Below are 17,710 nucleotides of genomic sequence, written 5' to 3' on the forward strand. Positions count from 1 at the left end.
AATAGTAGCTCTTGACAAGTTGTTAAAATAAGGCTAGTTGTACACGTAAAATGCGTCCCCGCGCGTTTAGAACTTTTTAGGAGCGCGCGGTTCACTCACATTCTAGGGTTCTGTTACAACTAAAAGGGTACATCTTATAATTTACCTTTCTCCGCTAACCGTTCATTCTGGATAACTTCGGTAATTGTTATGTACCTCATATAAATCGTCAAAATTTCATAGAGGTAAGGATTACTATTAGATTTTATTAGATCGACATTCCTTATGGTGCGTTCGGCGTAAAGGAGGCTAGACAGAACGATATTTGACCTCGACACTTTTTTATTAGTAAATGCATGGTAGGGCCAGAGGGCGGTGATAGTATTCCTGTGCGTCAACTAGATGGTATTTTTGAGAATAAACAACGAAGAGTTGTTAGTATTCCTAGGCGTCAATTGATGTCCTTTTTTATAATTTTTTTGAGTGTATAATATGCATACAGGTTTTTTGAACATAATGAATAACTTCGTTCCATTCGGGTGTCCCTTGACACCTCTCAAGTAGCCAGTAAATTGTTTTCCTTTTTCATTATACTTAAAAATACAGATTTGGTTAACGCACTCGGTCTGGATACTGTACGATTCATATAAAAACGACATTGTGGTTTGCTTTACCACGCAATATGCAAAGCAGATAATATTATACCGTGCGTAAAATAAACTTCAAAAACCGATTTAATAGAGCGACATAGAAAAGAAGAATAAAATTAAGACGATACATTTTAAATTGAATCCAAAATTATTTCATGTGTAATTCTACTTCCTAGTAACTAACAATCTAGGTAAAATACGAAAATTCACGTTTTGATTCGCGCCTCTGTCACTGAGCGTGCTATCCACCTGTGTGACAACAGCCTAATAGTTAAAATATTAGATTAATAACCCCACAACATAAGGAAGTATGGAATTAAAAATAAAATATACTTCTCATAAGCTTTAAGCTAATAAAACGTTATGGTTACAAACTACTACTTTCAGCCTGCTTTATTGGGTTTGATGCGCTTGTTATATTTATAATTATTATAACATTAAATGTATTGCAATAACATTAAAATAATTATTATTATAATGCAACGCAATTGCATACGGCAGATGTAGAGGCAGAATACATGACTTAGATTAGAGCATTTTAGAGGACGTATCTCTAATCGAAATATATTATGATGTATTTACATATTCTATCTAAGGTTAGGTGGACCTTTAGAACTGGATACCTCCTAAGCTAAAGTATCAGCTGTGACTGAAATTCTATAGTTGTGGGTCATTCTTACCTCTATATGGGTCGTATACAGAAAAACTTTCATCTTTTAAAAAAATATGAAAGTCTGGCTGTCGCTGGTTCTTGGGTTATTATAAAGTTTCAAGTTTCCCATACAATAATTAAATAAAAATCGGCCAAGTGCGAGTTGGACTCGCCCATGAAGGGTTCCGCAGCAACTGCAATAAGGTTTATTTTTATGAAATTAAAAGGTTATTGATTCATTTTTATATTTCAGTTGATTTAATGAAAGTTAAATAATATTAAGGTTTACCATATTTATGACGTTTAAAAAAAACTACTTGCTAGATCTCGTTCAAACCAATTTTCGTTGGTAGTTTTTATAATAATGAACATCATATATTTTTTTAGAACTATCATGAGTATGAGTGAGTATCATGATACTTTAGAAGTTAGAGGAGGGGGGGGGGGGGGGGGGGGGGGGACACATGATTTTTAAAGACCTAATGAAAACTTTTTTTTATTGTTTTAGTTGTACCTATGGGGACCCCTAAAATTTTTAATATTTTTTCCATTTTTCCTAATGCAGTTCATAGACTACATCTACTTACGAAGTTTCAATAGTATAGCTCTTATAGTTTCGGAGAAAAGTGGCTGTGACATACGGACGGACAGACAGACAGACAGACAGAATGACAGACAGAAGGACAGACATGACGAATCTATAAGGCTTCCGTTTTTGCCATTTGGCTACGGAACCCTAAAAAGCAAGTATTTCAGCTCTGCTACTTTCATACTGATCTCTGGAGTCTGGAGTCTCGTAGCCCGTTACAGTTCGCGCTAAAACCGATAGATTTCCCTCGGAGCACGTTCGAACTTTCTTGAGCAGTATCAATTATTAGCCTCTCACTATCACGACCAGGAGTAATTATTATATTATTATACATAATCAAAGGTTATTAATTCATTTTTTTCTAACTTTCTCCCTAATGACATAGCAGTTTCTCTAGAGTAGTCTAGAGCTATGCTAATATTGTTTTAAGCATTATAGGAAAATGCCGTATTAGAGTCTAAAGGAAACGATGTTCATTTCCTAAAGGAAATAGAGATTATGGAAATTTTATGACAAACACCACGCACGAAAACAAGTATTATTATAATGTACTTCTATAATGTTAAAAATATTTCCATATTATTATAAACTCATTGAACTGGAAAGCGTTGAATGAATCTATAGATCTATACATCTATACATACATATAAATAAAATTGAAGTGTCTGTTTGTAATATTGAAAGAACCGTTTTTTACTAAATGCATATGAATGTATATAGGGTGCAGACACCAAAACAACTTTTTTTAAATTTTTTGTCTGTATGTCTGTCTATCTGTCTGTTTGTTCCGGCTAATCTCTGAAATGGCTGGAGCGATTTTGACGGGACTTTTTAGGCACATAGCTGATGTAGTAAGGAATAACTTAGGCTACTTTTTAACCGACTTCCGAAAAGGAGGAGGATATATTTCACTTTTTTATAAAGGAACCTTAAAAAGGGGATTTTTTTTCTCTTTTTTATTATCTTTGTTATCACATTTTGCTGACGCGGACGAAGTCGCGGGCAACAGCTAGTATAATAATAAGTATAAAAATATTATGTGTGCTTGCTCTTAATAATAATTATTATTACTTTAATATTATTACTTTTAAAAACATTGGTTGGTTTCAGTCCAGCCAATTAACTCTATCCAAGCATAATTTCGCATTCCTCTGTATACACGGAATAAATAACAAATGAAATCACTTCTGTATGTGAATTGTGAAGGGACACAACAAAAACTTTTTACACCTCACCAGGCATCACATTATTAATGCTATTTTGCATTTAATTGTCTATCCGTCCGTGATTTGAATAAGCGCGTTTTTACCTTCCTGGTCTTTACTGTTAGGATTAATACAGTTTTAAAGACCGTTCTTCACGTTAGGGGAATAATGCATATACAGAGTGTAACAAAACTAAGTGATAATACTTACGTTTTGTTACACCCTGTATACTCGTAGCTATGATTGCCACCATGTTTGCGCAGCAGTGTCTGTATCATAATACTAGAATATGATGCCCGAACTCCGGTGCGCCAAAACTTGTTTATCGCGCGAGAACCGTTTTGGGTGTGACGAGGTGACAGACAGACACACTTTCGCATTTATAATATTAGTATGGATACATTACAAATTACATCTATTGACGTACGACATGGGTATTCTCGACGAATATACTCAAGAGTCTATCTAAAACGCGTCGCCTGCTTTTGCCCATCATTGGCCAATGTGGATGCCGCATTTTTCTAAAATATTCTATAAGCTGAATTGACATAATTATTGTCCACCCAATTTTATGATACTCCATATTGCACCAATTGCAAACTTAAAAAACTGACATAGATTTTAAGTTTCTGGCAAGTAACACGATGAAATCATATTATGATGGTTTTAAAATACAGGGTTTTACTCTATAATAAATTAAGAAATTTAAAAAAACCCCCGCCAAACAACTTTAAAAAGTAATGAAATAATATTTACTGCCTTTAAGTTCAAATAATTCCTAACTTGTGTAAAGTAATATTTTAGTCCATAATTGTTGTCACGGTGTGTCGGGGGACCGCCAAGTAAACACCGACCTACAACCGCCAAGTCGCTGATTATCTCCATTCGGTTCGCTGTGAACTGATCCTTAAACTATAAATTATAATGTTATGTAAAATCTCAAATCAAACATCTACATTAGCGGTCCCCCGACACACCTTGACAACAATTATGGACTAAAATATTACTTTACACAAGTTAGGAATTATTTGAACTTAAAGGCAGTAAATATTATTTCATTACTTTTTAAAGTTGTTTGGCGGGGGTGTTTTTAAATTTCTTAATTTAATTTTATTTCATACTTTTTAAACTTGTGTTGGTTATAGTGCAGAATAATTCCTATCAACGTAATTGAAGGGGTGAGTGGACAAAGGTGTTATCTGACAAAATTTAAAAAATATACTTTTTCGAATGAACATAGGTTTTATGTGATGATAAACCGAATGATGAACTAAAAAAGCGCAAATTTTCATTCTTTTCAGAAATACAGATCTTGACAAAGGTGATATCTGACAAACACGTAACATTACCGAACTGCAAATGTGGTATGAGCTGATACATTTTCGAAAGATCAATAACATAAATACATTTTGAATAATATAAGGTCATATCTACCAATGTGCCTATTGCATATTCGCACGCATAACACGATTTTAAGTTTAAAAAATAAACAAAGGTGTTATATGTTCTTTATTATCTTTGTTCATACTAAATTAAATAATATTTTTTTAAAAATCCTTATACCAATGGTGATTTTGTCTTTAAATTCCATTGTTGGAATTTGTCTAATTAAAAAATTTTTTTTATTGTTTATGGTTGAAGCATTTTACAACCTTTGTCACATTTCCGATCACACTTTTTTTGACAATGACATTTCGTTCGATATCCCGCCTTGGTTTGATCCCATCCCGCCAAACGGAACGAATTAACGAATGACAGTTTGATATTGTCAAAAAGTTTCATAACTTCGTGAGACGTGAGATTGTTTTTTATAGTTATAGTTCTGTTATTATTTGATTGTGTAGATAAAGTGTAGATAAACCACTATGTCATTAAATTCACGTTCACGGCAAATATTGAGTTTAGTGTTGAGCAATGAAAATACAAGGAATACAGAAAATGTGAGCTGCGAGACAGGTTTGTACTACTTCAAAAAACTAATTTAGTTTATATAAAAAGGCATTAGTGTTGTATTTTACATATTTCTGTCCTAAAATATTATTGCTTTCAGCTTCCGTCGATCAGAGAATTAGTCATTCAAGTGATTTACCAAATACGTCCAGTACAAACGACGTTGCAAACAGTAAGTATGGAAACTTAATTAATTGTAGTATTCTGTGGCAAAAAGACATATTTTTTCACTACCTTTGTTGCTTACTTTCAGATACTGAAAATATTCAGAATGATTGCTATGTCCCAACGAAGTGCCATTCTCCATCTATTTTAGTTGTCGATCACATTGAGCAAGGTTAGTAAAAATGTAGTGAATTTGACACATAATATGTGTAGTAGTATATTAGTAGTTAGTATATTATACTAATTATTAGCCATTGTCTGTGACTTTGTCGCGCAGGATATACCTATATAAAAATGTATTTGCTATTCTGAAGTATAAGCTACCACTGAAAATTAATGAAACTACAATATTATTGAACTTTCATTAATTTTTAGTAGTTTTGTGTGAAAACATAATAAACATCCACACATTCTATACTTATAGGGGTAGGTATAACTATATTCAGGTATTTGGGATTATATTGTATTAAGTATCTAATTTATTATTACTAAGAAAATTAATTCTAAATGACTTTGTTTAAACTATTTAGTGATTATAAAATTGTTAACTTTTTTTATAGGTAATGAAGACATTTGTAATAACCAGGATACACCACAGGAATATGGTTCCCAAGATAGTGATGATAATAATAATTCACCTATTTGTAAGTATTCGTTCCATTTACCATACTAAAAGTATACTTTATTGGTATGATTTGTTGAGCAGGATTTAATTTGTACATCAATTTCATTTTAGCACCAGAAGAACCCTACAGTCCTGCTAGTACCGATCATGAATATATACCATCATCTTCATCAAACGATATTTCTGCAACTGAAATTCAGGAGGAATCTCCAATGACCAACAATATATTGCAACCGAGGAAGAGAAAAATTTTTCAGTTAAAAGAAAAGTTATCTAAGAAGAGATCAAGAAATGAAGCTGAGTGGAAACAAAATAGGAATAGTATTTTAAGACAGGAAGGCAAAGCTTATGTTACAAGGAAGGGTAAAACAATGGAAAGTAAAAAACCAAGGTTTGGTATATTATGCAAGGAAACATGCAAATATAAGTGTTATGAAAAATTTTGTGATATTGATTGTGCATCTCTCTTTTCCCAATATTATAGTTTAAAAAATAATAATGAAAAGAATATGTATCTTTCAAAATTTATAACAGTTGAAAAAGTCAAAAGAGCATTAACTAACCCAAAAAGGCAGAGATGCACAACTTATACCTATGTTCTACCAAAAGGAAGTACTAATATAAAAGTTTGTAAGACTGCATTTTCTAATATGTTTCAAATCGGTTATAGAAAGTTAGCAGTTATTCAATCAAAAATTAAATTAAATAATGTTGAAGCACTAAGAGATCAGAGAGGAAAAACTCATTCTTACAGGCACAAGGTAGATGTTGATGTAGAAAATTATATAAGCAGTCATATTAGAAGTTTTCCATCTGAAAGTTCTCATTATTCTAGAAATCAAAATATCCACAAACAGTACTTAAATCCATTACTTACAATTAAAACTATGTATTCAATGTACACAAAAAAATGTGAGGATGAAAATAAACCTACCAAATATTATATAAAGGAATGCACATATAGAAAAATATTTAACACCAAATTCAATCTTTCTTTTAGGCAGCCAAGAACAGATGTTTGTTGTAAATGTGATTCAAATACTCAAACTGAAGAACATATTGAGAACTATAAAAGAGCATTTGAGCTACAAAAACTGGAAAGGGAGATGGCGGTGTCTGGACAAAACATGACATATATTAGTTTTGATATGCAGCAGACACAGCCGCTTCCTAAAATTCCAGTATCAAAAGCTTTTTATTTAAGACAAATTTGGTTCTACAATGAAGGTATACATATAGTTGATAAAAATGGACATAGGTCCTATTTCTGCACTTTGACTGAAGACTGTGGAGGAAAGGGCAGTGTAGAAGTTCTTAGTTCGCTTTTTTACTGTTTAAGCAAGTTAGCTAATGTAGATAGTTCCCAAAACTTGTTGCTATGGTCAGATTCTGCCAGTGGCCAAAATAAGAATCAATACTTAATTGTTTTGTATCAGTACATGATTGCACAGAAATTATTTGTATCCATTGAACATAAATTTCCAGAGGTAGGTCATACATTTCTTGATTGTGACAGAGATTTTGGCCGTATAGAAAAATTATTGAGAAAGCATGAGAAAATATTTACTCCTAATCAGTATAGAAATATAATTAAAAGGGCATCTAAGAATAACTCTATCATAGAAGATATGAATCATCATTTTTATGATTTTACCAAATTAAAAAATGATTTGGGCATAGTTATACCCAATACAAATACATTAAAACAAAAAATTAACTTTAAAGGGAATGTAAAATGGATTCGCCATGAAGATTATGGTAGATATTTTTATAAGACCAACTATGACCCCTACACACCATATTTAGAAGTTTCTCTGGTAAAAAATCCTAATATTATCCCGGAAGTTGCCTTGACATGTAATAACCAAAAGGGTAAAATCTCTAAAGAAAAAATAGCTGATATAAAAACACAGCTTGAGTACATTGAAAAAGAGTCTCAATGGTATTATATAAACATTTTGAATAATGATTAATTTTTATTATTGATAGTGTTACTTGCCAACAAGTTGTAACTTCACATTTTTGACCTAGACCTTCTAAGTTGTAACGTTTTATTTATTTAAATAAAGCTTTTTCAAGTAATAATCGTTAAATTCTTTTATTTCTAACATAAGACCTTTTTAAGTTCATATAATTTAAATATGATTTATATTAAATTAAACAAAGGTGTTATGTTCCTAATTTATCAATATTTATAAAACTAAAATAATAAATACCTTTTTATGTATATTATCTAATAAATAATGATATATTCAAGGCAAATAAATACTTTGGTTTTGTTTAAAACTTAAACCATATTAGTTACATCGATTAAATATTTTACAATTTTCAAACACCCATAATCCTATTTGAACTTTTTGTTAATTAACACCTTTGTCCACTCACCCCTTCAATTACAATCTATTGTAATAAAACTCTAGATCACAGTAATTATAATATTATATTTTCGTAACATAACTATTAATTATTATTAAATTATCACCAATTTACAGTATTAGGAGTAATTAACAATATTAACAATAGGTCTAATAAAATGTGAGCACGTTAAATCAAAAGAGTATAATAATTAATTAATGACTTACCAATAGAACCTGCCGAGATCAACGTTGATACCAGAATAGGCCAAATAGGGCTGAAACCTTCTATTTTATACCCAGGTATTCCCGCCAACCCCCGCCAACTGCTATCAACGTCGAACTCTGAGGAAGTCAAATGCAACTTCCTTTAATACATTGTTTTATTTTAACAACACAAAAATCCTAACATACTCTCAATAAATATTAAATAAATATGTATTTTTAATAAAATAACTTCCTAATTTTTACATACCCTTGATTACAATTTATAGAAATTGCAATACAAATTCCAATATTACTTCCTTCCAAATTAACAGTTTTACAAAAATCCAAAAACAACCTTAATAAATAAAGCATAATTATTCATCATTTTGTAATGATATTTCTTGATTTTAGCAGTCTTATTTTAATTTGTTATTGTTTACTTAACATTACATCCTTTTAGTTAATTCAAGTTAAAGAATATTGTTTGTAATTTTCAAATTAAAGCATACATTTCTAAAATAAAATTGACCTAACACTCGGCCATTCTGATGAGGTGTATGTCCTCATACACAAAATTGACCTAACACTCGGTTCATATTGCTAGAATTTTATCTTACAAAATATTATAACTGGTTAAATCTTATTCTTTTACGAGGTCTTCTCGATTACGCTGATCGTCCTTCAACCTCAATTACATACTTTACTTTTAAATCTCAATTTTTAAATCTCATACTCATTACAAGGTCTTCTCGATTACGCTGATCGTCCTTGAACCTCAATTACTATAATTTAAATCTCAATTACAAGGTCTTCTCGATTACGCTGATCGTCCTTGAACCTCAATTACTATAATTTAAATCTCAATTACAAGGTCTTCTCGATTACGCTGATCGTCCTTGAACCTCAATTACTATAATTTAAATCTCAATTACAAGGTCTTCTCGATTACGCTGATCGTCCTTCGACCTCAATCACTATACTCTGAAAACTTATTCTTAAAAATGTTAAATCAAAAATATTACTAAAAATAATTAACTCAATTATCATCAATGCTGTTATTTTCATCAGTACTATTAAAATCATCAACATCATTATGTACATCAAGGGCAGCAATATTAACCCAAGGTAACATGCGACTTGCGGATACGACTGTTTTACGTTTGTTTTTGCTATCAGTTAAGCCTGGAATTGCTGTTATCTCATACCGATCATTTCCTAGCACAGATACCACTCGAAATGGCCCTATATAAGGAGGCACCAGCTTTTTACTTTGACCGTCGTTCTTAAAAGAGGTTTTTGTTATTTTTACCAAGTCACCCTCATTGTACATTCGTGCTGGGCGCTTATGTTTATCATAATACTGTTTTTGTTTGATCTGTTCACTATCTATTCTATCCTTAACTTCATGCCTTATATCGGTAACGGTAGTATTATCTCGAGTTTCAGATCGCACTTCGTTAAGAATAGGTTCTATCTCACTGTTCATACGGGTTCCAAACATTATTTCTGCAGGAGTTCTACCAGTAGTTTTTTGAATACTATTATTAAGGCCCCATTGAATTCTACCCACCTTCTCATCCCAACATTTTTCATCGCAATTTAAGTTTTGAGCTGTAAGAGCGTTAAGAACAGTCCTATTGTAGCGCTCTACCTGGCCATTCGATTGAGGGCTTGCCACAGCATTTAACACGTGTTTGATTTTCCTATCTGTACAAAACTCTTTGAATAATCGCGAAGTAAAACAGGTTCCCCTGTCACTTATTATGCGGTCAGGAGTTCTAAAAACATTAAAAATTTCATCCAAAATTGCAATAGCTGTTTTAGACTTGGTATTTCTCACTGGCTTAATAAAAGCAAATTTAGTAAAGGCGTCTATGATTAATAATATATAAGAGTTTTGTTTTTTCGACTTCACAAAGGGGCCGAGATGGTCAATATGCAAGGTATGAAATGGATCTTCAATTTTAGTGATAGGGTGTAGTAATCCTTCAGAATTTGTAGATTGTTTTTTAGCATAAGCACATTGGAGACAGGCAGCCACATATTTTTTAATAAATTTTGTCATTTTGGGAAACCAATATGTCCCCTTTATTCGTTCCATTGTTTTATCTACTCCAAAATGACCAATATCATCATGGTTTAGCTTGCATATTTGCCATCTCGCTCCCTTTGGTACAGCCCATCTTAAATTATTCTTATCACCATCTATTATTTTGTAAATCCTATTATCTTTAATAATGTAATTATCACTTATGTGTTTCACTTGTTCTGCATCTATTTTAGAAGTTAATATATCCCTAACTCTTTGTAGCTCTGAATCACCGAGCTGTAAAGTTAATAGCCAATCCTCGTTATTTATTAACATGACAGTAGGGTATTGTTCTAGTTCATCCGGAATTACTAAATCCGTTGGGTTACGTGACAGGGCATCAACATGTGACATACGAGTACCAGGTCGATATTCTACAGTGCATTGATATTCCTGTAATAACAACCACCAACGCGCTATTCTTGGAATAAGATCTCGTTTAGAGAAAGTAGTTCGTAGAGCACTACAATCGGTAATTATTTTGAATTCCTTACCAATTAAATAAACCCTAAACTTTCTAAGACAACAGATTAAAGCCAGGGTCTCTAACTCGTAAGAGTGAAAATTCTTTTCCTCAGGAGAGGTTTGGCGACTGTAAAAAGCTACTGGTTTAAATGTGTCATTTTCTTTAAGCCGTTGCATTAATATACCACCTACACCAATTTTGCTAGCATCAGTATGAAGTTGAGTTTCAGCTGATGGGTCATAAATAGCTAAAATGGGTCTAGTAATAAGTCTACGCTTGAGTTCGTTAAAGCAATTGTTTTGTTCATCAGTCCAGACAAAAGTGGCATCCTTTTTTAATAATTGACTCAAGGGATAAGATAACTGTGCGAAATTTTGAATAAACTTGCGGAAGTAACTAACCAATCCGAGAAACTGACGTATACCGTGTTGATTTGCAGGCTGAGGAAAATTTTGAACACTTTCTATTTTTTTATTACCGGGCCGCACTCCTTCAGAGCTAATTTCATACCCTAAATAATCGATTCGGTCACATAAAAATTCGCATTTTTCTAAATTAAGCGTCAATTTTGCGTTTTCTAGTAAATAAAGAACGTGTTTTAATTTATCCAAACAATCCTAATCATTGATGCCATAAATTAGAACGTCATCTATGTAGGCAGTAGCTTTAGTAAATCTAGAAGAGCCTAACACCTTATTCATCATTCGTTGGAAAACTGCTGGTGCATTGGCAAGACCAAAAGGCATGCGGTTGAATTCATATTGCCCATCAGGTGTGACAAATGATGTAAGGTATTTAGAATTTTCTGATATTGGTATTTGGTAATATCCTGAAGCCAAATCAAGAGTAATAAAACAAGAATGTCCGGATAATCGCGCAATTTCATCTTCAATTATAGGCATCGGGTAACGTTCTTTAACGGTTATTGAATTAAGCATTCTATAATCTACACAAAGTCTTTGCTTCCCGTTTTTCTTTTTAACCAAAACAATAGGGCTTGCGTATTCTGACGTTGAGTCTCTAATAATACCGGCCTCTAACATTTCGTCAATCATTTCCCTAACCTTTTCACGTTCTGCATGGGACAGTCTATATGGTCTATACACTACTGGTGTTTTACTATTTAATTCTATATTCATTTCAGTTGCATTTGTGCATCCTAAATCCTGAAGAGACTTTGCAAAACAATGTTTGTACTCGTTTAAAATCTGCAAGAGTTTAAGTTTGTCCGACTCACATATAGAATCTCCTATGTGAAGATCGTGGATGTCTATATTTGTAATATTGTTGGCACAAAATTTGGAAGAAGAAGTAGAAGTAATACAGTTAATCATTTCAACTGGAAAAGCTCGAGCGATAACTGTATTCTGAACAATTTGACATGATGACGATTCTGGTGTAATAACAATGTGCAATTTATTATTGACACAACGGTACAAGCCACCATTAACAATATACTGCTGAACTGGTTTACCTATTATTTTATTATCCAGCAAAATATAACCATCGTAATCACCCTGAACCACAGCCTTAACAGATGAAATTCCAAAAAGTGTAACGGTTTTATTTGCAACTACTTTTATGAGTCTCGCTTCCGAGTCAAAAATATCCGGGAAAGGCATCTCATTTTTAGAACTAAGGAATTCCAGCTTATTACTACACTTTCTTACTAAAATATGGGGCTGCTCTGTAAACGACTGACCTATTAATAATGGTGTGTCTAAAAGTTCATCTGAAACTACCTTACTGTCAACCTTAGCAGAAACGCCATCTACCACAAGATCTACCTTCACACTACCAAGGGCTAACACAATCTCATTTCCAAATCCTTTCATAGGGTAGGAAATGCAATCGTGTTTTAAGCCTAAACGAGTTAATAACGATTGTTTAATAACCGTAACTTCACTGCCAAAATCTATAAAAGCATTGACTTGTAAATTATTAATTTTTACATTCTTATAAAACTTTGCATTGGGAGAAGAAGATGAAATGCACATAGTTTTAGGAGTGGTATTGTTTTCTTTATTATTTGTAAGTTTGAGAACACACTTTTCAGAAGTATGACCTATTCTTGAACATCGCGAACACTTAATTAACGGTTTAGTGCAGCGAATGTAACTATGGCCCTGTTCTTTGCAATTAAAACAAGTAAGAGTTTGAACTTGATTGGTACCCGTACGTGTAAATGATTTTTCATTCCCTACTCTAGGCTTCATAATTGACCGGTCTAAGGGAACTGAGTTATCCTTATTACTCATCAAAAACTGTAGCAACTGATCGGGATGAGAACAACGCAATGCCAAAGCACTAGATTTCATAGTTCTATCACTTATTCCGTGAATAATACAGTCAACCGCACGTTTCCCTGTTATGTCACATTGATTTACAAGTGCTAATTTTTCATAAAAATAATTTTGGATTGATTCGTTAAACCTACTCTTACGTCTAAGCATTTCTTCCAAGGATTGACCATAGTTATATTCATGTGGGAATGCGCTAGTTAATTTGACTTGCCATTCGTCCCAAGTAAATAATATAGTACTAAGGCTTTCGTACCAACGCTTGGCCAATCCTTGTAATTTTTGCATAGCGTAATGGATAGTAGTCTTTTCATCCCAGCCATAGACAGCAGCGCATTCGTTGACCTTTTTTAGCCATATATCTATTCTTTGATTGTTAGATGACGGATCAAATTCTGGTAAAATATTTTTGTAATCATTGCTTCTATTGTTATTAGCTGGTGTCTGTGGCTGCGAGGTAATCGATTGAATTAGCTTCAAAACATCGTCTGTGGACATACGAGAGCTCACTGACCTTCTGTTCAACTCGTTTACGTCTTGTTCCCGGCGCTCTTGACCGCTGCGATGCGTGGATTCGTGGTCGACGCGCTCCCGGCTGCTGGGGCGCGAGTGCTCGTGGTTGTCATACTCGCGGCGTGTTCTGCTTCTGCAGCGAGAGGACTCGCGGCGCGGCCTGTTGCTGCGTCGTGATGACTCGCGGCTGTCACGCTCACGGCGTGGCCTGCTGCTGCGTCGCGAGGACTCGCGGCTGTCACGCTCACGGCGTGGCCTGCTGCTGCGTCGCGAGGACTCGCGGCTGTCACGCTCACGGCGTGGCCTGCTGCTGCGTCGCGAGGACTCGCGGCTGTCACGCTCACGGCGTGGCCTGCTGCTGCGTCGCGAGGACTCGCGGCTGTCACGCTCACGGCGTGGCCTGCTGCTGCGTCGCACGAATCTGCCGCACTCTCGGCGCGGTGTTTGCAGTCTGCGTGGCCGTTTCTTGTCCTGACTACAGCTGCGACTTCTGTGTCTGTCGAGTCGGGACCTCCTCCCTTGTCGTGGCACACGCTGATGACCACGACGTCGGGGATGGTCGCTATCAACACTTGAAGTTGATTGGCTTCTCCTGTGGTCTTCATCGTGTCGTCTCTTTCGCGATTCGTGTTCCATTGCGTCTCAAACACACAAAAAGTGTAATGCTTTATTATATGATATCACTAAAAGAAAAATACGGTTGAAGTTTTCAAATTTTGTAGGCGTGTACGTGTCACTTCTGATATGTAATAAAACTCTAGATCACAGTAATTATAATATTATATTTTCGTAACATAACTATTAATTATTATTAAATTATCACCAATTTACAGTATTAGGAGTAATTAACAATATTAACAATAGGTCTAATAAAATGTGAGCACGTTAAATCAAAAGAGTATAATAATTAATTAATGACTTACCAATAGAACCTGCCGAGATCAACGTTGATACCAGAATAGGCCAAATAGGGCTGAAACCTTCTATTTTATACCCAGGTATTCCCGCCAACCCCCGCCAACTGCTATCAACGTCGAACTCTGAGGAAGTCAAATGCAACTTCCTTTAATACATTGTTTTATTTTAACAACACAAAAATCCTAACATACTCTCAATAAATATTAAATAAATATGTATTTTTAATAAAATAACTTCCTAATTTTTACATACCCTTGATTACAATTTATAGAAATTGCAATACAAATTCCAATATTACTTCCTTCCAAATTAACAGTTTTACAAAAATCCAAAAACAACCTTAATAAATAAAGCATAATTATTCATCATTTTGTAATGATATTTCTTGATTTTAGCAGTCTTATTTTAATTTGTTATTGTTTACTTAACATTACATCCTTTTAGTTAATTCAAGTTAAAGAATATTGTTTGTAATTTTCAAATTAAAGCATACATTTCTAAAATAAAATTGACCTAACACTATCAATGTCCTTTTCGATGAGGCCGTTAATATGAGCCCAAACATGAAACCTCCACTTTGGGCTCATACGAAGCTCGGTTCCTATAGAATCCAGGTGATGCTGCAGCAGCAGCATGTAAATATTTACTGTCTATCTACTTCTTACTGGTTGTCGCAATTAAAATGAGCCCAAACACGAAACCTCTGCTCTAAGTTGGCGAGGAGTTGGATCCTATTGATTACCAGGTGATGCTGCAGCACCAGGTCAACTTTCCATTAATATGTGTATACGTATATTGCATATTCACAAATGCCACGAACTAGAATGAAATATAAAACCCATCAAACGAATACAAGTTGCTAACGGCCTTACATGAACCAGATAAACCAGATTGTCCAGCACTGAGCAGGCTGATGATGATAAATTATAGCTAAGAACACTCTCGATCATATCAGCTTTCAAACAAAAAAAACTAGATCAAAATCGGTCCATTCGTTTGGATGCTACGATGCCACGGACAGATACACACACAGACAAACAGACAGACAGACACGTCAAACTTATAACACCCCTCTTTTTTGTCGGGGGTTAAAAAGTGGACTATAGTAGATATATAGTTTAATAATATGCTTTTACTAAAAGTCACCTTTCAAAACCGAGTCTTAGGCAATTTTTGTACCTGTACATGAATATTATATCACAATAATAAAGGCAATATTAAATTACTTCTACCCGGTAGTCGCATAATGATACAGCGCGCGCATAGAACTGCAATCAATTTCTTTTCACATCATATTAATGTTTGGCTCGTGCCAGTTATTAGTCGGTCGCGTTCAGAAGTGAATACGTTCGTAGACAAACCGTATATTCTTTGCCGGCAATCTTTACCTTATCCTCACAGAAATAGAGATAGAAATCGCGTGTATGTTTCCTCTAATGTTCGTGCTTGGGTAGGCTGTATGTGTGTTCGAGTTTTTGCGGACTATCCGGTGAGGTTAATAATTACGGTCTCGTATGGCGGGGGCTCGGCGTTACGATGGGTGTTTCCGTTCCGTTTTTTTGCGGCGATTTTCTCGTAACCACACAGAAGTCAATATGTTAGTTTCGCTTGACTTAGATTCATCTTTAGAGATCCTTCACGTAGAGATGAGTAGAAAGTGTGATGCAGTGATTTATTGGGTTTTAAAACTTTGCAAACTAACACTTCTTGATGTAAGCGACTTGTTCTGTTGACATCTGAATACAAGCACCACTCACCAGGCCGGTTTTGATAGTACAGTAAAATCTTGAATCTCTAATACTGATGATAGAATTTGATAAAGGTAATATAGTTACTGTATAACTATAATAGTTCTCTTCTATCCTTTACTGCTTTTATGATAATAGATTATTTATAAACACCGAAAGATATGAGAGTATTTAACACCCAGCGCGACCATTTTAGTAAAAATAATTTGTAATGGCGTTTTTTTTCTACTGCAAGTTCGGTAGCAACGAGTACCATCGAAAATATTAATTCACTAGATGACGCCCGCAAGTCCGTTGCGCCAAAATTCGTTTATCGCATGGGAACCGTATATTTTTCCGGGACAAAAAGTATCCTATGTCCTTTCCCGGGACTCAAAGTATCTCCATTTCAGCAAAATCGGTCCAGTGGCTTGGGCGTGAAGAGGTAACAGACAGACAGACAGACACACTTTCGCATTTATAATATTAGTATGGATAGGCAGATGGCAGACCTTCGTTGTTTGATCCGACCAAATCTCGTAGGTCAGTCATCTATGATATAGATTATAGAGAAGCTGGTCTCTGATAGTCTACCATATATATTAGATATTATGTTTACTGGCGAGTCGCAGTGCATTTGTGAAAGTTTTGTTATAATACCATCTAGAAGTCGACTGAACCTATTTCGTCTATCTTACTATGTATTTAAATCGCAACACTGTGGCCGTGGCTAGTGCTGTAAACTGTCTTTATGCACAAGCATTAAATAATAATTTTAGTACATCGATCGTGGGATTACAGATGCACTATATATTCAATTGTTATGCGGCACCCGGGTGCCGCTTAGGAGTTGATAGGTTATAGTAGTTATTACGTATCGACCAGAGCGCTAGGGACATTACATTAAGAGGATACACCAGGGGCTAGAGAAATGAAAAAAAAGCACGTGTAATATCTATAGCTGTCTCCCTTACCTCAAGCCTATACCGCAGAACGCGATAGAGACAACTGCAGAAAATCAACGATTCGTTGTCCCCTGATTCCTTCTCCAAAACTTAACCGATTTAAGTACTTTTTTCATTCAAGATTAAAAAAGGCTTGAGCTGTGTTCCTATGTTTTGCTTTTTTTTTTGTATAATCTAGCCAAATCTGTTTTCTGGACGTTTGAACATAACGGAAAAACTGGCCATTTTTTTGGGTTTTTGAACGTTCATATCTTTAAATAATTAAATTATGAAAAAAAAGAAAACATAGGGACATCGTATTAGTGGTCGTAGATATTCAGGAAAAAAATTATAACTCTACTAGCATTATCCAGGGA

At 34.3% G+C, this 17,710-nt stretch overlaps 2 protein-coding genes across 2 annotated transcripts; one reads left to right on the forward strand and one right to left on the reverse strand.

The window, feature by feature from the left end:
- Positions 1-4,627: 4,627 nt before the first annotated feature.
- LOC121733308 lies at positions 4,628-10,896 on the forward strand. Its single transcript, XM_042123524.1, has 6 exons — positions 4,628-5,031; positions 5,126-5,197; positions 5,279-5,362; positions 5,751-5,834; positions 5,927-7,102; positions 10,802-10,896. The coding sequence occupies exons 1-6, from the start codon at positions 4,941-4,943 to the stop codon at positions 10,894-10,896; spliced, it is 1,602 nt and encodes a 533-aa protein (XP_041979458.1). The 5' UTR covers positions 4,628-4,940.
- A 2,865-nt stretch (positions 10,897-13,761) lies between these two features.
- LOC121733309 (coiled-coil domain-containing protein 8-like) lies at positions 13,762-14,349 on the reverse strand. Its single transcript, XM_042123525.1, has one exon. It carries the CDS (start codon positions 14,347-14,349, stop codon positions 13,762-13,764), a length of 588 nt encoding a protein of 195 aa, XP_041979459.1.
- Between the last annotated feature and the right edge of the window lie 3,361 nt (positions 14,350-17,710).

This window comes from Aricia agestis, chromosome 13 (genome assembly GCF_905147365.1).
Source record: "Aricia agestis chromosome 13, ilAriAges1.1, whole genome shotgun sequence".
NCBI classification, from domain to species: Eukaryota; Metazoa; Arthropoda; class Insecta; order Lepidoptera; family Lycaenidae; genus Aricia; species Aricia agestis.